The sequence below is a fragment of the Podarcis tiliguerta genome (genome assembly GCF_965153285.1).
Source record: "Podarcis tiliguerta genome assembly, chromosome: 14".
Lineage (NCBI taxonomy): Eukaryota > Metazoa > Chordata > Lepidosauria > Squamata > Lacertidae > Podarcis > Podarcis tiliguerta.
Window position 1 is genome coordinate 35,161,065 of NC_139547.1, and position 22,106 is coordinate 35,183,170.

General features: G+C 46.3%; 1 protein-coding gene across 1 annotated transcript in view; it reads left to right on the forward strand.

The window, feature by feature from the left end:
• The first annotated feature begins 684 nt into the window (after positions 1 to 684).
• Positions 685 to 22,106, forward strand: part of RHOT2 (ras homolog family member T2) — a 30,653-nt gene continuing 9,231 nt past the window's right edge. The window contains exons 1-11 of the mRNA XM_083414116.1: positions 685 to 821; positions 7,116 to 7,174; positions 10,257 to 10,338; positions 11,710 to 11,753; positions 12,446 to 12,499; positions 13,115 to 13,167; positions 13,853 to 13,961; positions 15,509 to 15,610; positions 16,065 to 16,163; positions 19,956 to 20,064; positions 21,295 to 21,415. Of these exons, the coding sequence (XP_083270242.1) occupies positions 785 to 821; positions 7,116 to 7,174; positions 10,257 to 10,338; positions 11,710 to 11,753; positions 12,446 to 12,499; positions 13,115 to 13,167; positions 13,853 to 13,961; positions 15,509 to 15,610; positions 16,065 to 16,163; positions 19,956 to 20,064; positions 21,295 to 21,415 (869 nt within the window). The 5' untranslated portion in view covers positions 685 to 784. The remainder of the gene's footprint in view (positions 822 to 7,115; positions 7,175 to 10,256; positions 10,339 to 11,709; positions 11,754 to 12,445; positions 12,500 to 13,114; positions 13,168 to 13,852; positions 13,962 to 15,508; positions 15,611 to 16,064; positions 16,164 to 19,955; positions 20,065 to 21,294; positions 21,416 to 22,106) is intronic.

Sequence of the window (22,106 nt, forward strand, 5' to 3'; positions counted from 1 at the left end):
AAAAAGGGTGGGAATAAAAATTATACAAGAAAAAAACCTACACATCCTTTATATGATATAGTGGCTAACGTGTTGACTTTAGACCAAAAAGACTCGTGTACAAAGCCCTGTTCAGATGATCTGGGTCAGCCAGCGCCGACCCCCAACATAAACATACACACATGCATGTTTGAGTTCCCTTCATCATCATCATCTTATTTACGGTATCTACCCTCTTTTCTCTGTCAGGGTTCAAGGCAGATAAAAACAAGAACTATTAAAATCTGGCGACATGCCAAGGTAATCCCTGCCCCCTTATTCTGCAAACATCTTTACCAGAATGGTTACAAAAATGCTGAATCTCACAGCCTGTGCTTAGTTGATTGGCAGAATATATCACGTTATTCAATAATCCTAGCACATTAAACACACAGTATTACTACAGCTGCCGCTCTCCAAACGCCGATTACCTGCGCAGGCGGCATTACCGCTGGGTTTCGGGGCTGAATCCCAGCAAGCTCCCTGGCCTCTAGGTGGCGCTACGCTCCCGCCCACCCGCAGCCTTCACACTAGTCCAGTTCGCTCGTCAAGAACAAGAGGCGCTGGCTGCACTTTGCCCGCCGGCCGAGAGGTGCCGCTGCTGTCACTGACGCCCTTCTGTCCTGGCGGCTCTATGGTCGCAAACGGAAGGAAGCCGGAACCGGAAGTGGGAGAGGAGGCGGCGGGCTGGGAAGCCGCTGCTGTCCTGTGGGTGGGGCGCTGTCAGGAGGCGGGGAGCGTCGTGGTGGCTCCTGAAGCGACGGCGATGAGGCGGGATGTGCGCATCCTCCTGCTGGGGGAGGGTAAGCACTGGGGAAGCCCCCCACCCCAATGGCTGGAGGAGGTGCAGTGAAATGAGGGGTGGATTTAGGGGAGGGGGTCAGAGGTCATGGAGGATGCAGGTGAGGGAGGGGTCAGAGGTCGGGAAGGGTGGAGTTGGGGAGGGGGTCAGAGGTCATGGGGTAGTCTCTGAGGTTTGTAATTGGGGGATATGGATGCTTGAGATGGATTTATAACGCTGGAAGGCAGGTTTTCAGAATGGGGGGCGAGCCTTTTGGAGGCAGTTTTGACAGGAGCGGAGGTGAGGGAATGAAAGCTGGTAGACGAAACATGGGGGAAACACAATCCTAAGTGCCCCCCAGTCGCCCTTTGCTTTTGCTGAAACAGACTGACATTTTGGAACCACCCTAAGGGTTCAGCTTGGAGAAAAGGAGAATTATCATCACCACCACCATCATCATAAATAGGTTATTCTGATTACAAAATAATAACTAAGGGTTATCAATAGCATACTGTTGAGTACATCTTTATACATCTGACATATTGGTCTCTGGCTTTTGAGAACTCAAGCTCTGGTGGGTTTGTTGTTAAGATGCTTTCGGGCTCTTGGGTAATATTTAATCTTTTGCCAAAATCTGTTGGCAATCGAAACTGTAGGCAGATTGGGAAATACGTGGAAAGCAGCTTAAAATAAAGTCATCAGCACGATACTGTATTTTTGGATACATACACAGAATGCAAATATTTTAAATAGAATGTTTTAAGAGACTGCAAAGTGCAGAAATTAACAAGCTCAGCTGCAGTCCTTTCCCAATGACTGGGGAAAAAACCAGTGGAATATTGGTAAAGATTTAACATCAATTGCTGTTTATGGAAATTCTGAAAGAAAATTAAAAGGGCAAATTTTGTGGGGTGGATCATAGCTAGGAGGAGTATGAAAGGATCAGAAGGAAGCAGTCTGTGACTTCATCTAAAGTCTCAGTCACCAGCATTGTTTCAGGAAAAAGTATAGGCTTGGAGAAATGAGTTTGCAGCTGCTTTGCTGCTCCCTGTCATGTTTTGCTCCTGGTCCACACTGGGTTTACTGTGTCATTCAAACCAGGACTTGTGGTTAATCTCTTGCCTCACTAGGTTGGCTTTAGCTCAGGTTAATGAGGAGAGAGCTTAACCATGATTGTTGGTTCTCCATCTTCCCTGGCTATTGGCCATGCTGACTGGGGCTGCTGGGGGATGGAGTCCAGCGTGTCTGGAAAGCCACAGGTTCTCCCCCCTTGGTCTAACCTACTATGTTTGAATGGTGGCGGCCCCTTTAATAATGCAGTCCATCATTCGATGAGCATCGTGTTAAAGTTGAGAGGCACTGTTACCAACTCAGTGACAGAGGACAGACTTTGCATCCACCCCTAGTTAAAAAGAGGAGGTGGTGGCTGATAGGAGAGAAAGGCTGCTCTCTGTCTGCCAGCTGATGGTGATCAGAGTTCATAATCCTGGGCTAGATGGGCACACAGTCTGACCCGAAATAAGGCAACTTCCTAAGTTCCTATGAACATGTGTGCGTGACCTAAGTATGTATGCCCAACTGTTGAGGTGAATATAACTTGGTCTGAGAAGTAGAACTGAGCCTGCCTTTGTTGCAAGCTGGTGAAGTCCACATGAGGGGCAACCTTGTCTCTGGAGAGTCTCATGTGGCTGTAGACCATATAGGCAGCACCTTTCCACAAATCACAAGTGGGGAATGCGTGGCCCTCCAGCTGTTATTGGGCCACAACGTCCGTTGTCTTTAACTATTGGCCAGAGCAGATGTGAGTGTGTTATATTAGCAGTATAAACTCTGCTAACTCCACAGAGCACCTGAAAGGCCACATGTTCCCCATGTCTTGCCTAAATGTAAAGAAAGCTCTTTACAGTTCCAAAGGTGTGTGTGGCTGTCCACTGCATGTCAGTGTCCTCGTTTTGCTCTATCCTTCTTTGCTATTCTTCCCTTTGGGATTTTTTGGCAGTAGATTTTATTTTTTTGGAGAGAATAGCCCTCAGGCATTGGAGCAGAGTCACTCTGCCGCAGGGCCTCAGTGTCTTCCCTGCATCCAGCCATCCCCAAATGTTTTGTTTTCACCCCAGAGAGTCATTGTGGCCTTAAGGAAGTCCCTTGCCCAAAGTATTTATGTAATCAGAAAAAGGGGGTGGGGGAAGCAAAGGGTTAGATTCATTTTTTCTAAATTTAATGGGAGAACTGGTATCTTTCCCACTCTCAATTTTTGTATGCAGTAAGATGTTTTAACCTGGATAATGTAGAGCTCAGAATTTGGGTTGAATTTGCTAGAGTCCAAGCGTTCTTACACAGAAACTATTTGGTGTATTCTGGTGGTATTGGTTTTCCTGCAGCCCACAAATTAAAGCGTTAGAAGAGTCTTTACGGATCAGATCAAATTCCACCAAGTCCAGCATTTTGTTTCAGGATGCCATCTAGCAGCCTACAAAAGCTCACAGGAAGAGGGCATGATGGTACTGATTGTTTCCCACTTTATTATCCTTTCTCACTCGGGTTAAGACATGTTTATTCTCTCAGCCATTTGTAAGAGATTGCCCTTTAAAACACCCTCCTTGTTTGTTTGTTTGTTTCTGTCTCTTTCTGGTGCCCCCTTTCCTTTCCCTCCCTCCTTTCCACCCCCATGAAATTAGGCCAAAAGCCACAGCTTGCCCATTTCTAGTTCTTTTAACAAAGACAATTTTGCATCACTATCTTGACCCGATCCCCCCTCACTTTTATTTATTATTACATTTACCCCACCTTTTCTCCAAGGAGCTCAAGGTGGGGTACACACTTCTTCACCTCTGCATTTTATCCTCATAACAACCCTGTCAGGTAGGTTTGGTTGAAAGGTAGTGACTGGCTCAAGGTGGGGTTCAGGGCTCAGTGGGGATTTGAACCCTGGTCTCTCAAGTCATAGTTGGACACTCTAACCACTATGCCACACTGACTTGCAAGTTTTACAGAGGGATGACAATAACGGGATATAAAACAAACAGGCAAGGTGATTGAGCGGGTGGTCGCTGAACAACCCCAGGCATGCCTGGAGGATGCAGACCACTTTGATCCCTTCCAGTCAGGATTCAGGCCTCATCATGGGACTGAAACTGCTTTGGTTGCGCTGGCTGATGATGTCCGGTGGGGCAGGGACCAAGGTGGAAGCTATTTCCTGGTGCTGCTGGATCTCTCAGTGGCTTTTGACACCATTGATCATGACATCCTTCTGGACCGTCTAGAGGAGTTGGGAGGACTGTTATACAGTGGTTCCACTCCTTCCTCCTGGGTCATGTCCAGAAAGTGGTGTTGGGGGATAAGTGTTCCGACCCCTGGGCTCTCACTTTTGGGGTGCCTCAGGGCTCCGTCCTCTCCCCCATGCTTTTTAATATCAATATAAAGCTGCTGGGAGAAATCATCGGGGGGTTGGGCTGGGCATTCACCAGTATGCGGATGACCCAGAAACTACAACTAATCCAGAGATTGGTGACATGGAGTGGCCGCCGAGACCATATGACACCAGTCCTAAAGGTTCTTCACTAGCTCCCATTACATTTTTGAGCACAATTCAAAGTGTTGGTGCTGACCTTTAAAGCCCTAAATGGGCTTGGCCCAATATACCTGAAGGAGCGTCTTCACCCCCACCGCTCAGCCCTTACACTGAGGTCCAGCTCCGAGGGCCTTCTGGTGGTTCCCTCACTGCAAGAAGTGAGGTTACAGGGAACCAGACAGAGGGCCTTCTCCCTCCTTTCAGTTGTCAAGGAAATAAACAACTATCTGACTTTTAGAAGACATCTGAAGGCAGCCCTGTTTAAGGAAGTTTTTAATATGTTCTGATATATGCTGTGAGCAGCCCAGAGTGCCTGGGGAAACCTATCCAGACAGGCGGGGTATATATAATAAAAATATTATTATTATTATTTGTAGGTTGGTCACCCAATGTTGTACGGTGCAAATGAGAAGGAGAAACTCTAGTCAAGGTCTATGGATCTTGCTCACCGTCTCCCTTCTCAAGTTAACTGTGTCTTGGAAAACAGCATTAGGAGCTGCCATGGTCTCTCTGGGAGCAGACAGCTAAAACAAACTGAATTTTTCCTATTTGTGTGGGCTGCAAACAACATTTTCAAATATTAATAACTTTAAAAAGCTTCCTGTTTGCTGAGAGTAGTTACGATACCAAATCTTGGCTTGGGGCACTGTGTATAATTAATTATCTGAGTTTTTTCTGAAATGTATGTGTGTATAGGAGGCAATATATTGGTGGCTTTGTGGATTTAAACCTGATATAGCAGATTCACTAACAGATAGCTGTTTATGCTTTGGGGGTGAAGGATTGGGAGGTAACCCTAACCCCCGGCACCCCAGTGCCTTTTCTTATTTCCTGTTGGTGCTATTCCTTGACTCTTAACCGGACTCTAGCGGTTTCTTGTCTGCTTTAATCTTCAACTAGTGGCTTGTGCATACTCTTGGCTTGTTACTGAGTCCACAAAAGTTACTAGCCAGGCAGCTTACCCAAGCCTTATATCTATGTTTAAAATGACAATTTCCTATTCCTAGGTGATGGTTGTATTCTTTACTGGCTTTTAGCCTCTCACTAGCTGGCACAAGGCTTCCTCCTTTCCCTCTATCTCCCTTTCCCTTCTATTGCATGCCTTTTTCCCCCTAAAGGTGAGCCTGTAAGCAGGAACTAGCGTTTTTTCTATTTCTGCTCAGTGTCTGCTGCAAATGGGTGTCTTTGGGGAAGGGTTGTAGCTCAGGGTCCAAGAATCTGCTTTGCATGGAGGAGGTCCCATGTTCAATCCACAGGTAGGGCTGGGAATGTCTCCTGCCTGGAACCCCAAAGAGATGCTGCCAGTCAATTTAGAAAGTACTGAACTAAACGGACCAATCACTGCCCGGCAATTTCCAGTGATCCTCTTATTTGAGCCAGTGTGGTGTTGTGATTAGATGTTAGACTAGGACCTGGGAGACCGGGGTTAAATCTCTGCTCAGCTGTGAAGTTTACTGGGTGACTTTGGACCAGTCACAGTCCCTCGGCCCAATTTACGTCACAGGATTGTTGTGGAGATACAGGGGGATAAGGGAATGTATATCACCTTGAGCTTCTTGGAGGAAAGGTGGGAGATAAATGTGATAAATGACAAGCAATGTTGATGAACTGATGGCACATGGCTGTCCTGTTGGGTGGGGGAGGGGGCAGATGGGACGGGACAGGACTCTGAGGCCATTTTGGCCAAGCCATGCCCCTCTATTCTACACCCTATATGAGTCGGGTGCAGGACAGGTAAGCAGCTGACTCATCTGAAATCATATTTGCAGAAGCACCAACCATGAGCTGGTTGTCAGGTCTTGCAAAGCATGTGCATGGAACTTCTTGAGATCAAACAATCAGCTGTCAAGTCTGTGCAAAGTGTGGGTGGGAGGGATTGTCACCTGGTGTCACTATGACACCAGAGAAATCACAAATCCACTTCTCTGTGAAAGAGAGAACAAACTCTCCAAGCTTGCACCATTAAAATAAACAAATCTTTACTTGTGTCATTTGCATGTTTGCCTTTTCTCCAGTGAGCCCAAGTGTGACATGAAAGGGGCTGCTCCATGTTTATCCTCTCAACATCCCTGTCATAGTGTTGAACAATATCTGGAGGGCCACAGGTTCTCCATCTCTGGCCTAGATGCCACTCTGTCATTTGAGCTCCGCTGTATCTAACCATGGACTTGCCATGTCACTGTCATACAGAAGTCGGTTTCCTTGATTCAGCTCAGGAAATGTTTGTGCAGAAGTAGTATCCTCTAGCTGCAAATATGCACCCAACCCCCACTGAAAAGGTCAGATTTGTCTTTTGATATGAATGGGGATGCCATCACCCACCCAGTTCCTCTAGTCATTGAATGTGACAGAACCAAAACTGGGGACGGTGCGTTCTGTCTGTTGGATACCTGTCTCTCAGGTGACCTGCAAAGCTGTAAGCTTTTGCACATCTGTCCCCAACATAAGCATCTGCATTTCAGAGATCCAGTGTACTATAGTGGATAGGTGGTTGGATTTGGGCCAGAGACGCCTGAGTTCAAATTCCTGCAAAGCCGGGAAGATCACTGGATGGCCTTCTGCAAGGGTGTGTGCACTCACTCTCTCTCAATTAACATGCACAGCTGTTGAGAAGATAACATGGAATAACCACCATGTTACTCGCTACTATATTCCTTAACTTGGTAAGAGTTCTTGTAATGATCTTCTTCTTTTTACTTCTCTCCACCCCACCTCTCTCCCTCCCTCCTTCCTTCCCTCTCATAGCCCAGGTGGGGAAGACCTCCTTGATCATGGCCCTGGTAGGCGAGGAGTTCCCTGAAGAGGTGAGTGGAAGATGGTTTTCTTTCCTGTTGGCATGTAAAAAAATCCCAGACTCATCATAGAAACGCAGCCAAGAGATTCGGCTGATAATATCAACTCAGGATGTGAATTTACACCATCGCCTGCCTGCTCTGTGGCTGCCTTGCTGCTCTCCGCTCCTTTGCTCAAAGTCCACAAAACTCCCTTGCCAGACCACTCCCTGCCTGCCTATTAGCCAGCCAAGTGGCACCCAAGTGGCATTCTGCCCTTGAGATATCAGAAGTTTTTTTTCCCCTGGCCCCTTTTCTTTCTTGGACTTTTCTCCTGCCTTCTGGTCTCATCCTTCTCCTACAGCAGATGGGGAACCTGTGGCCCTCTAGCTGCTGTGACTTGCAACTCCCATCATCCCTGACCGCTGGCCATGCTGCCTGGGGCCTGTGGGAGGCGGAGTCCTCAAACCTGCAAGGGGCCACGGGTTCCCCACCACAGGTCCAACAGGTTTTCACTTTGAAGTCCCGCTACCTGCACTGCCTTCTTCCCTTCTGTTTCTAAGCCAGGAATCCACAGATTTGGTTAAGTCCATGAGGACATAAAAAGAACCCTTCTGTGTCAGGCCTAAGGCCCTATCTAGTCCAGCTTCCTGTTCTCATAGCGTCCAACCAAATGCCCCAATGCGAAGCAGGACCTGAGCACAACAGCGCTCTCACCACTTGTGATTCCTAGCAGCTGGTGTTTAGAAGCATACTGCCTTCCACAGTGAAGGGAGAACCATTGGCAAGTAGCCATTGAGAGCCTCATTCTCCATGAATTTGCCTAATTCTCCTTTAAAGCCATTCAAGTTTTTTGCCATCATGACACCTTGGGGTTCCCTCCTTCTTGCTTAGGCACATGCAAAGTGGGGTGCAAATGAATAAGCCTGCGCCCTCCTTGCAAGCTTGGAGTTTGGGGAGGTTCCATCTTTGCACTTGTGCTGCAAATCCCTCTGGAGCTCCATGTAATGTCAGCGATGAGAGAGACACACACTTGGCAAGGACCCGTTTGGGCTACTTACTAAGGCCTGTGATAGGCCCTCTTCCCACAATCGCCATCCCTTATGCAAACGTTTATGCAACTGATCCTGCCGTGGTTCCTTGTGAAGTTTTTCTCCCATGCAAACAACAAAAGCAAAACAGCACTTTGATTCCTCCATAAAAGCTGCATGGTTTCACACCTTTTGCTCTGAGCAGTTTTAATTGTTAACATCTTTCATGGCACTGGAGCAGCTCAGTCAGTGGCTATGAGCAGCTTGCAAGAAATGGCAAGCTATGCTCTGGTGTGTACATGAGAGTTGGAAGGAATCATTCTTTTGCCGTACTCCACTTCAAGCCAGAGCCATCTTCGGTAGCCCAGTGACAGAGCACCTGGTTTGCATGCAAGAGGTTCCAGGTTCAATCCCTGGAATCTCCAAGCAGGACACATCCCTGATCCTGGAGATCCACCGCAAATTAGTGGGGACAGTACTGAACTTGATGGACCAATGGCCCGATTCTGTATAAGGCAGCTTCTTAAGTTAAGCACAGAATCTGGGGGAGAAGGGCCCTAACTCCATGGTGGAACCTCCACTTTGTTTGTAGAAGGGCCCATGTTCAATCCCCAGCAGCTCCAGATAGGGTTGGGAATGTCCTGCATCTCAAATCCTGGAGAGCCACTGCCAGTCAGTGTAAACAGTACTGAACGAGATGGGTCAATGGTCTACGGCAGTTTCCTACATCACTAACACAGGCTTGTAAATTAGCCGGCTGAGGAGGAGGAAGCTGGCAGGCAATGCCTCTCCCTGGATTGGTTGTAAGGATAAAGGCAGGTCCCATAGGGGCTTGCTGTGAGCAGACTGAGGCTGGTGGGACAGCGCCCACCTAATGGACCCTGCTCCCTGCTGGATGGACTTCTGGTCTGATCCAATGAGGCTGTTCTTATGCTCTGTTTTTATTATTATTATCATTTCTCCATTGATTTGATACCTGCCCTTCCTCATAAGGTCTCAGGGCAGGTTACAACAATGTGAAAATTCAATATGGGGGAAAAACTGCTTCAGCGGCTGGTTTCTTCTGTCCTTTCCAGAATCTGGCCAGGACGGTTCCTCTGGAGTGGTTACTGCTGCGGACGTCTATGCAACGCCCCCAGCATTGTCCATCTGTTCGAAAACTCTCAAGAGCAGCCACCCTCCCTGCCATTTGCCTCATGTTCTGGGAAGGGCTGTCTTGATTAACTCCAGTGGCCGCACTTCCCCTCTGCCTGCCGGCCTCTGATCTGCATCAGGCAGATGGCATTGGTGCCTGCCCCCCTGTTGACCCCTCTGACCCTTGCACCACTGGTGCAGTAAGTCTCCTAATCAGGTGCTGGGATCATTCTAAATACCATTCCCACATTCCTGCTCCAGCCCCAGGCAAGCGGCTTAATGCTACCCCAGCCCCAATCCCCAGGACGCTGTCAGGTCAGTGGATCAGGTCACTGCTTGCCGAGACTTAAGGGGCTGCAGGAGTGCTTGAAAGGGGATTTGGAGGGAAGCGGTTCAGTGCCATTTCTCAGGAGGGGTGAGTGGGCTGTGCCTATTCCATGCTTCTGCTTTCACACTGTGCAGGCCTGAAATTTGTAGTTCATTCTAAAATTCTGTTTTCATCTAATCCACCTACACAAGGGAGCTTCTCTCTCTAAACTCTGGGCATCTGGGGCACTGCCATCCTCCCCCCCCCCAAAAAAAAATGGCAATGGAAACATATGTTCTTCATCAGTTCTCAGCACACTGAGAATGTGCCCTGCTTACAACTGCAAGATAGACCTGCTAATATTAACAGCGTAACATTGGAAGAGCTTGGCTGCTGAATCAGGCCAAAGGCCCCTCTAGTCCTCCAGCAACCTGTTCTCACAGTGGCCAGCCAGATGCCCCAATGGGAAGTCTGTAGGCAAGACTAAGAGCAACTGCGCTCTCCCCTCTTGAGAGCCTCAGCAACTGGTATTCAGAGACATACTGTGTCCGACATTAGAAGTTGTACGTGGCCAAATCCACGAAGGATAAGGCTGTCTTGGGCACAATGTGGAAATGATCGTCTCCCTTTCCCCCCCTCCCAGGTGCCGTCTCGTGCAGAAGAGATCACAATTCCGGCGGATGTCACGCCTGAGAAAGTCCCCACCCACATTGTGGACTACTCAGGTAGGCACTCACCCCCCAATGGATTTAAAAGGGCTCATCCGGGAGGACTGGCGGGAACTGAATAAGTAATAATAAAACAATAGATAAAAGTCACATAAGGCAATCCAAGCTAGCGGCTGTCACCATGTCTTGTGGTTGCGAATTCTGTGTATAAAACTCTGCCTGGCCTAGAGAAAGCAGATAGGGTGGTGTTAGGGTGATGTTTTTCTCCCTTTCTGATAACACTAGGAGTTGGGTGGCATCAGTGAAGTTGAATATGGGAAGATTGAGAACAGGCACAATAAAGTATTTTCACACCCAGCATAAAGTTGAACTTTGAGACCCCTGGTGGGGCACTTCTGCTGGTTCCCCACGCTCTGGAAGTTCGGTTGGTCTTCACCAGGGATCCAGCCTCTAGTGTGTCAGGTCCTGCCCCATGGAGCTCCCAGGCCTTTATTATTCTTCCCCTCTTTAACCAACTATCCTCTATTGCTATGTTCTATGTCTTTAATTATGTTTTACAGATATCTATTGATTTATTGTATCTATGTTGTAAGCTGCCTTGATATATGTTATGAAAGTGCAGATCATAAATATTCGAATGGCTAAATAAATAAATGAGCCAAAGAAGCAGAAGTCCAAGCAAAGGAAGAATGGATACACAAACTTATGGAATGTGAAGAAATGGTGAAACTTACTGGAAGAATAAGAAATCAAGATAACAAACTTTTTATAAAAGAATGGAAATGGTTTATTGAATATTTACAGATAAATTGTAAAACAGATAAGAACATTGGCGAGATTATTGTAATAACCTGCAGTTTTATAAGAGTATATATTTAAAGTAGATGAATAAATGAGCAAATTAAGTAAATTTGGATATGCAGAAGATGTTAAAAATAAATATAAGGAACCACAGAAAGAGGAAGAAGGAAGTCAAGTTTTGAAATGTTAAAATGATTGTAAAATTGGTGAAATGTATAAACCTGAAAAGCATAAATAAAATTTTAAAATAAATAAATTAGCAAGCAAGCAAGCTAGTGATGGCCACCAATTTGGATGACTTTGTAAGGGGATTAGACAGATTCATAGAGGATAAGGCTATGAGTTGCTACTAGCCAGAATGGCTAGGTTCTCCCTCTGCTGTTGGAGGCAGCAAGTCTCTGGACACCAGTTGCAGGGAATCACAAGTGGAAAGAGTTCTTGCTGCTGTGCTCAAGTCATACTTGAGCATCTGGTTGTCCACAGGATGCTGGTGTCTGGATGGGCCACTGGCCTGAAATAACAAGGCTTTTGTTTCATTCTTCACATTCCTGCCACATCCCTGAGTGTATTTTTGGGGCACAGTAAAGATCCCCGACAGCAATGTACAGTCTTTCCTTTGCCTTTCAGAATCGGAGCAGACGGACGAGGAGCTCCAAGAGGAGATTGCCAAGGTGAGCAAGGAAAACTCTGGATGCAGGGGAGGCTTGTTGTAGCAGCTTCACCAGCCTGTTCCCTACAGCCCGTGCTCTGAATTTTGCTCTTCAGGCTCATCTTGAGCCCACCACTTTCCCTGTTAACTGCAAGAATCCCAAATAGTCGAATTTGGAGATTAGCGTCATCAGTTTTGTTAACCGTTTGCCTAACTCTTTGGTTGCTTGTAAACTGCTGTATGCCATCTCCTTCCTCTCCTGACCCACAGCAACGGTGTGTGTGTACGTACGTCCATACATCCATCCATACATATGTACATACTGGGGGCTTAGAGCTGCCATGCTGAATCCCATCTGAATCCCCCTAAATTGGGGGCTTAAGCGATAAGCTCGCTTCCCCAAAGGGCAAGTGATCCTGCCATCTGCCTTTTCCTAAAAGCCATTTGCGTTGGCACTGTCTGAGCTGAGCTGGTGGTCGGATTTGAACAGAGCATGGGGAGCCCAGCAGGCCGATGCCCTCCTTGAGCAGGGAGGCTCAGATGTTGGACTTTTGTTACTGAAAAGTGAGGGCTTTTCTGACCCTCTTGGTGGTTTTGAGATGCCACCTCTGAGTTGGCAGCCTGGCAAATTGGTTCATACAATGGGCAGAATCAAGCAGTAAACAAAATTCCTGGACTTGAGCTCCCCTGCTTTACCTTTTTGCTTCTTTACAGGCAAATGTGGTCTGCATGGTGTACGATGTCACGGAGGAATCCACCATTGACAAGGTAATGGCTGGGATTTCCTGCCCCTCTTTCACAAGGGCCTGGCAAAAGTGCAGCTGTGCTTCTGCCTGACGCTCTGCTGATTATCACCGTTGCACACAGCAGTCTGAGGGGTGGCAAGACATGATGAACTTCGATCCATTCACAGATTATGGGGTTATCAGTGGCTACTAGTCATAAGGGCTCTATATGCTGCTTACAGAATAGGAGGTTGTGTGCCTCTCCAGCTACTGGGGATTGCAGTCAGGAGACAGCTGTGGCCTTCATTTTACCTGTGAGCTTCCCAGAGGCAGGAAATTGGATGCTGGGCCAGGAAGGCCTTTGATCTGCTCCAACAGGACCATTCTTACATTCTTGACTGGCATTGGCTCTGTTGGGCATCTGCTAGAGGTGCACCTACTCTCTTATCGTGCTCACAGTGGCCTGGATCGCATGCGTTGATTGACAGGGGCAGGGCTGGCATTTTCTACAGGGCCAAACTGTGTAGCATTTAGGTGCCTGCCAACCTGTTGATCCCACGGGACCCTGCCATCCCCAAGATTCTCTTTCTGTGGCTGCCATTGCTGATAGTTTCCCACTCCACTTACTTGCTTTTTCCTTCTGTTTCCCCCCACCTAGATTCGGACAAAATGGATCCCAATGGTGAATGGTGGAGCTGAAAAATGTTCCAGGTAGTGTATCACCCAACAAGATGGGATGCTACATTTTGCCCATGTCTCGATCCCAGTTGCTGCCTCTGTTTTTAAAGCAGGGCTGGGGGATCTTTGGCCCGCCAGATGTTGATGAACTACAATTCTTATCAGCCTCAGCCAACATAGCCAACGGCTCTGGATGATGGGAGTTGCAGTCTAGCAACATATGGAGGGCCAGAGGTTCCCCACACCTGTTTTAAAGGCTTCAGTTATTCAATGCTGCAAGCAGGCTAAGGTCTGATTCCTGAAAGCAGAAGATATGGTGGGCAAACTGTTCCTAGATTATACATTTCAGTGAGGAATTCAGAGAGAAATGAAGAAGAGGCCAATCCTAGACCAGGTGTGAAAGACCCAAGTTTTGGGTCCTGCTAACTGAGTAGACCTAGCCTCTTTGCATCTTCCCCGAGGTTTGGGGCCGCTTAATAACTCTTCTGCCAGGAACAGTTGTCCCATTCATCTGTTGAGGGTGGGAGCCCCTGCCTAAATTGGACAAAGCAAATTAAGAAATGCAGATCTCCGTTTACTTCCCCCCTCCCCTCCAGTTGTTGCATTTGCCTTGACACGCAGACTGCTCCAAACTCTTCAGCCAGTGCTTGTGTGCCCATTCTCGTTTCCGACGCCTTTTCTATCTCCTCACCCCACCCCCTTTCTCCCTCTTTTCTAGGATCCCCATCATCCTTGTAGGAAACAAGTCCGACTTGCAGACTGGGAGCTCCATGGAAACCATCTTGCCCATCATGAACCAGTTCTCAGAAATTGAGACCTGCGTGGAGGTGGGGATCTGCTTGGGCGTATGAGGTGGAGCAGGGGGAGGAGTCCTCTGATTGGCAGCCTCCGTGGTTGTCTCACGTCATGTTTTTTCTTTCCCAGCAACCTCTTCCCCCCTGTGCCACCCTGGGCAAAATTTACCATTTGAGCTGGACAGTTGTGTATATAAGGCTCACAGCTATGGCCAGAATCATGGCAAAACTGCCGCAGCCAAAGTGAACTGTCTAGTTCACATGTTAACTTTGTCCATTCATGTGCATACCTTGGGAAATGACTGAGGCTTTTCACATGGCTGGGAAACTTAGGACACCAGTCAAACCAGCCTTTATGACTGATCTGAGGGTAGAAGGCAGGCCAAACGCAGCCAGTGGATAAAGAGGACATCTTCACCCTTGCCATGGTCACCAACAAAACTGATTGGCAGAATTGCTATTATTTTATTTATTCATTGAATTTGTATGCCCCACTTCCTCCAGTAGACACAGACTGAGTCCAGTAGACTTAGGACAGATTTAAAAATAAAATAAAAATCCTGTACAAATTTAAAAAGAACTTGCTGGATTAGGCCAATGGCACATTTAGACCAGCTTCCTGTTATCACAATGGCCAAGCAGACGCTTGTGGGAAGCCTGCAAGCTGGATCTGAGCACAACAACCCTCAACCTACTTGTGATTCCCAGCATAGTCTCTCTGACAGTAGAGGCATCGTGGGTAGAGGCAATTGATAGCCTTATCCTTATGAATTAGTCTAGTCTTTTAAAGCTATCCAAGACGTTACAGATCTGTCAAGATCTTTGTTTTAAATGTCATGTATGCATTTATTAAAATTGCCCATTGTCAGGGAACTGCAGGCAGCAAGGGAGGAAAGAATCAGAGGATACAGGGAGAGGTCTCCACTGGTTAGCAGTGAGTCCTCAGAGGACAGAGAAGGGAGCAGTGAGTCTGGAGAGGAAGGGGTGCTTCAGAGAGAGGGGGATCCACGTCACAGGGAAAGACGGAAGGGGCTGGGCCGTTGGCTCTGTTGGTCTCGAGGGAGAGGGAAAAGAGAAAGTAGTTAGAGCAACGCCTCGTGAGAGACGGGTCGTTTTGTTTATTCTGCATGTAATCTTGTCAGAAAGCAATAAAGAAAGGAATTTATGGCGTCTGGCCTCGAGAGTGTCTCTGCTAAAGGCAGCAACGGACAGAGAAGGCACGCTGAGACCCATGGTGGTCATTTAAACTACTTGAAGGACTAATGGTCTCTCGCTCCCCCACTGCCACCCCCAAATCATTATGGGAATTGTAGTACTCTGATATATGTGACCATAATTGAAAGGGAATGCACAGACAGTGGTCTTTCCTCTGCTGAGTTACCCTCCAGAGTGGAAATTAAACAGGAAGCTTCCCTGTTTATAACATCTTCTTCTAGTGCTGGGCTTCTTCCTCCATGGCCTGCCTGAAAAATAGATCTTGAAGCATTTCTTTCCAGCATGTGCTGTTTGTGTTGGTTCAGCATTCCTTTCTGCCTCTCTCAAATTGCCTCTCTCTCTCCCTCCCCTCTTTGTGCTCCAAGTGTTCTGCAAAGAACCTGAAGAACATCTCTGAGCTGTTCTATTACGCCCAGAAGGCTGTTCTGCACCCAACAGCCCCTCTCTACGACCCAGAGGAGAAGCAGGTAGGATACGTCGTCTCAGAGCCGCAAATAGGTTTTGTACCCAGAGAGGACCCCAGCTGTCTTCCAAGGTTCTTTAGACTGGAGAGTTCCATCACTTCCAGGCAAATCCTACAGTGCCAGCTCAAGTTGCACCTCTGAACCAGTTTGGCTCAGGAACCTGTGGCCCTCCAGATGTTGCTGGACTACAACTCCCATCATCCCTCACCACTGGCCTTGTTGACGGGGGCTTATGGGAGCTGTAGTCCAATGACATCTGGACAGATGTGGATTCTCCATCCCCCGATGTAATACTACATTGAACACCAGCCCTCTCTGTTGTTCCTAGATTGCCTGGACAATGGCTTTGATTTCGTCGTCCTTTCTGCCTGTAATCAGGGCATTCTGTGCAACGAAGAGGAGAACGAGTGCTTCCTATGGCCTGCTTTTATAAATCGTGTTCTTTTTCTACCACCAGCTGAGGCCAGCATGCGCACGGGCCCTCACTCGGATCTTCAATATGTCTGACCAGGATAACAACCAGATCCTAAGCGATGAGGAGCTGAACTATTTCCAGGTATGTTCCCATGTAACAAAACAATGCAGAACATACTTTTGGGTAACTCCATGCAGCTTCTGGTAAATATCGGCTTTCCTGTCTTGATTTTGCTACCAGTTGCTGGAAACCACAGGAGAGCAGAGTTTTCTTGTGCTCAAGATCTGCTTGCATCTGAATGGCCACTGTGAGAACAGGATGCTGGTTTATGTAAACGATTTAATATAGGGGGGGGGGGGGTTTGTGTGTGTGTGTCTACAGTTTTTCATCATTAACATCATTCAAACTTAAATTCAGCAATATTTATACAATTGTGGGATTCCTTGAACCCCTGGACTTCCCTCCTCCCCAGTTTTCCACAGATACATTTTTAAATTTTAATCGCATCTAATTACATATATCCAACTTCAATCAAATCCTTATTTAATCCTTTACCTATTAAAAATTACAATCAATCCTATATCAATCCTGCTAACGTCTTTAAATCTTTGCATTGTTCCTTAATGTACTCTATAAATTTATACTATTCTTTTTTAAATTTACTGTCATCTTGGTATCTGAGCTTCCCAGGCATTTTCACCATTTCAGCATAGTCCATCATTTTCACTATCCACTTTTCCTTGGTTGGTGTTTCCTCTTCCTTCCATCTCTGGGCAAAAAGCATTCTTGCAGCTGTCGTTGCATACATAAACAGTCTTTTTAAGTCCTTTGGTATTTCTTCTCCCACCATGCCTATTTAAAAAGCTTCCATTTTTTTTTACAAAAGTTATCTTAATTTTTTTTTTCATTTCATTATATATCATTTCCCAGAATGCTCTAGCCTTCTTGCACATCCACCACATGTGGTAGAATGTGCCTTCATTCTCTTTACACTTCCAACATACGTTGGTAGCATTTTTGTACATTTTTGCTAATCTTGTGGAAGTCAAATACCATCGGTACATTATTTTCATATAATTTTCTTTCAACTTACAGCAGGTTGTGAATTTCAAATCCTCCCTCCATAATCTTTCCCAATCTGATTGGTTTATGTAGACCATTGGCCTAATCCAGCAATCTCTTCTTATCACCCCCGCTTTTTTAACCTAAGCAAGTTTCTCACCCATACGGATGCAATTAATATACTTTCCTATTTGGGGGCTGCAGTTGCCAAAGCCTCAGCAGCCAGGTGGGATAGCAGAATAAAGAATGTGTTTTGTCTGCCTCACTTATAAACCGTCCTTCATTACATTGCAATCCCGCGGCACTAAAATGGGTTAAAAGCAGGCTGTAATAAGTACATCAGAACACGAACAAGATAAAAAATAGGAAACAAATTAGAGCAGTTAATCATCAAGCTGAGGCCTGACACCAAGTTAAAGCAAAGAAATCAAAAAGCGCAGACGGTGAGCAGTGCTGTGCGTTCCTGATTGCACCTCCTTATGACAAGAGAAATTAGAATAAATTTTATGGACAGGAAGCATGACAATTCACATAAATCACATGATTGAGTTGCTGGATGTGTTTTAGTGCCAGGTATGCAGAGTCCTGTTTGCAGACAGCAGCTGATGCCCATCCTTTTAAATTTAGACCTTTAAGTTTTTGAAGTCTTTTGATCACAAGCCTCTTCTTGCTCTGCTTGAAGTTTAACCAGTCCGGCTCTTTTCCAGTTCCCTTCATTTTCTCCAGATCTATGTTCACTTTTCCTGCTAGTCTATGGATTAAAAAAAAACAAACCACGCACAAAATATATTTTTTAAAGTCACGTTAACTGTCACGCTGTTTCTTTTCCTTGGTGAATATTAAGTTTTGCATTCTCATAATTTCCTCCCACTGAAATTTGAAATGTTAGCATGGTCTAAGATCTTAAAGCAAGCCTTCTACTGCCTCCAGATTGTTTCTCTGGGCAGGGTTTTATTTGACAGTGATTTCAGTTCACATAATCTGCTTTTGCCTCCTTGATTCTTGAGGCAGATTTTTAAAAAGAACCCCCAAATTTGGCAGAAGGTTATTGAAAAATGTTTAATCACTTAGATGTGGGGGCTATGGAGTATAACTACTACTTGTCCTACTCAGAGTAGACCTATTGAAATTAATGCACACAACTAACTTAGGTTCGCTAATTTCAGTGGGTGTATTCTAACTTAGTTGGATACAGCCCTAAGGCCCAAATTTTACATCATTCTCTGCTGTTAGTGGACCTTGAAAGCCCTCAAGTATAGGCAGCACCTACACTTTGAAACTCCCTGCCTATCGATATCAGGGAGGTGCCTTCACTGTACCCTTTTCGGTACCTGATTAAAACATTTTTATTTTGGCAAAACTATCCAGACTTGTTGAAGTTACATGTGTTTGATTTCTTATTAGCGACTGTTGGTTTTAATCAGCTTTTGGATATTTTAAAATACCTGTTTTTAATCAATAATTTTAATGTTTTGTTTTATATTTTTGTAAACCACTTAGTTTTTATGAACAAGCAGAATATAAATTTTGATGAATAAAAATAAAAATGGCTCCCAGGCTAGACTTTTGATTGGTGAAGGACTCTATTTTTTTCTTAATTCGATTCAAGATAGCTCCAATACTGGATATTTTGCCAAGGGTCTGTGGCCAGCCATCCAGGTCTTCCTGACTTTGTGACCTACTCCAGCATTTGATCCTCATCCTACTTTGTCCGGGCTTTGCTGCAGATTTATCCTCTTGGGCATCAGCCTCGATGTTTCCATTCAAGAGGCAACAGAATTTGTTCTGCGCCCCTAGACATATGAGGGAGGGCAGACCTTGCTGATCCAGTTAATTTGCCATCAGGTTAAGTCTTGACTTCTTAGGAATTTATTCTGACAATCAGCTGCTGGCAATCAACAGTCTTGGTTGCATACAACTAAATTATACACAGAGTAGACCCACTGAAATTCATGGCCCTAAGTGAATCATGTCCATTGTTTTCAGTGGGTCTGCTTTGAGCAGGAGCAGGATTGGCTAGTATTGCCAACAACCTGCTTTCACCAACTGTATAACGTTGCAGACGTGAATTCTCCTGGTTCCTCTTCCATGAAGCAGGTGAGAGGAGGAAAAATCACATTTTCCAGTCAATGGAAAAGGAACTGTAGTGTTTACCTGAGTTTGCATCTCCATTCTTCTCGCAAGGTGAAAGCTTGAGTCAGCAGCTATTTGCACAAGGCTGTCAAATTTGGTTTCTTAGCTCCAGCTTTCCTGAAAGACCCAGATTCTAAAACTTATATGCAAATGTGTGCATACTGGATAATTTAATTTTGGGTGGGGAGACAAGGTGCAACAGCAGAGGCTTAGCAGGTCTCTTTTTTCTCAGTTTCTGAGATTTCACCAATTATTGGACCTGTATTGAATCTGCAATTGTTTTTATTGGGTTGTAGCCGGTGCTAGATCTACTCAGAGCAGACCCATTGAAATTAATGGACATGAAGTCACTTGGGTCCATCAATTTCAGTGGGTCTACTCTTGAGTAAAAGGTAGTTGGCGACAACCCATCGTGGTGGTGTTTTTACTGTTAAATCCCATTAGGATGTTTCTTTAGAAGTGAAATAAATAAATGCTATCGTCTTCCTAAAGGCTAGAAGTGCTGGCTTTCCCACCCCAAATGCTGCAATTCTAAAATCATTGAACGTCAGATCCCATGCATGAACTGATTTTACCTAACTTGGGAAATTGTTGAATATAGGATGTAATAACCTTACAGTAGCTACTAAAGTGGTATGGTTCTTCCTTTGGCTCCAATGGAATAGGTTTTTTTAAAAAAAAAAATCGGAACTGCCTATTTTCCTGATTTGGCCCCCTCTTTCTTCTCTTGGGAGGTAGAAGTCCTGCTTCGGAAATCCTTTGGCACCCCAGGCTCTGGAAGATGTGAAAATGGTGGTCTGGAAAAACACAACAGACGGAGTCCAGGACAACGGACTGACCCTCAATGGTAACTCCAGCAGAAAACTTGCATGCCTAGCTCTGGGGATCATCTTAGAGCCCGTCTCGGTGAATCAGAAAGAGGGACAGCAGCACTGCAGAGCTGCACAGATAGCTCAGGGGCATCCTTTGAAGCCAGGGCTGCTCAGCCAGTTTAGACCACATATCCCAAGGGCAAAATTGATGTTGGTTTGAAACAGGCTGCAGGCAGTTGCTTTGCGTGTTTTCCTGCTTGAATGAGCTTTCATTTTAACAGAGCTTCCTTGTTCACTGCTGCGTTCGTCTGTGTTCGTTTGATTCTGATTGAACAAGCTGGGGAACGATTTAGCAGTTGCGCCAGGAGAGGAAAAGTATCAGAAAGAGAACATGGGGAGTGCTTTTACTGCTACACATGGGAATAAATTGAACGACTGAGAAGGCAGGGAAGACTCATTGGGTTAAATCAGGGGATGAGGAACCTTTTTCAGCCTGGGCAGCCTTTCCCTTCTGGACAGCCGCCTGGAAGCCACCTGCCAATAGTGGGCGGAGCCAGAGGTAAAAGTGGGTGGAGTGATAAGTCTGAATGTCACCTTTTGTTCAGTAAGTGAGTTTTGTCACACTCAGACACCCTCTGTTTCATCAAGGCAAGGAAGAAACATTGCCAGAATTCAAGGGTATATTCCAGTCAGACAAAAACACTGAAGGAGGTTGCAGTGCAGGGCTGGTAAGGGGTGTGACCGGAGGCTAGGCAGCCTGGAGAGAGGCCTAAGGGCCTGATAAAGTGGCCTAATGGGCCACACTTGGGCCCCAGGACTGAGGTTTCCATCCATTAATTAAATATTGTATAGGAGAGTTTGGGATTTAACTTGTCCAGAATCTCCTGTGCCCAAGATCTTCTAGCTGGGAACTCCATCTGCAGAAATCTCACACATGGCCTAGTTGCAACCCTGTTACAGAGTGTGGGTCTGACCATAGAAACAAAGGGTATGTGGTGCCTATGGTGGAAGCAGTTGGAAAAGTCAGATACAGCGTCCTCCTAGACGAGGTCAGGGCAAGCCAGTCAGAGGTACATGTCACCTGTGTCATGTGACTTTCAGCGTGCACCAGGAAGTGGCACCCAGCGGCCGAATCTCGCGAAGATTCAGAGCTGCTGCCTGTGTGGTGCGAGATCACTACAGATCATCTTTTCTGGCATCTCTGTTGCCATTGCCTGCTGATCATGCTATGCACTTGGGACCCAAAATCCTATCCTCTCTTCCAGGCTTCCTTTTCCTCAATACGCTCTTCATCCAAAGGGGACGTCATGAGACTACGTGGACCATCCTGCGTCGCTTTGGCTATGATGATGCCCTGGAGCTGACAGACGACTATCTCTGCCCGTCGTGCGTAAATTGTTGCCCTCTTGAATGTTAAGGGGAAGGAGAAAGAGGGGACCACTGACATATGGAAATACATGATTCTGAACATGTGCATAGGAAGCTGCCTTATAGTGAGTCAGACCATTACAGCTCAGTATTGCTGGCAGCAACTCTCCAGGATTTGGGACAGGATACATTCCCAGCCCTAGCTGGAAGTGCTGGGAATTGAACCTGAGATCTTCTGCATGTTGAGCAGGTGCTCATTCTCTGTGTTCACCTTCTGATTTCCCCCACCACCACCAGCACCACCATGCTTGTTCCTTAGCATTTGCAAGTTTAGTTGCCATCTGGAAAGAGTCCTTTACTGGTTTCCATTCCTAAGTCTTGGTTTCCCCTCCTTTTGTTCCAGCCATGCGTTTCAGAGGGTGGCCATTATTCACCTGTTGGGAAGCATTAGTAAAGGCAAAGGGACCCCTGACCATTAGGTCCAGTTGTGGCCAACTCTGGGGTTGCGACGCTTATCTCGCTCTATTGGCCGAGGGAGCCGGCGTACAGCTTCCGGGTCATGTGGCCAGCATGACTAAGCCGCTTCTGGCGAACCAGAGCAGTGCACAGAAACGCCGTTTACCTTGCCACTGGAGCGGTACCTATTTATCTACTTGCACTTTGACGTGCTTTTGAACTGCTAGGTTGGCAGGAGCAGGGACCGAGCAAC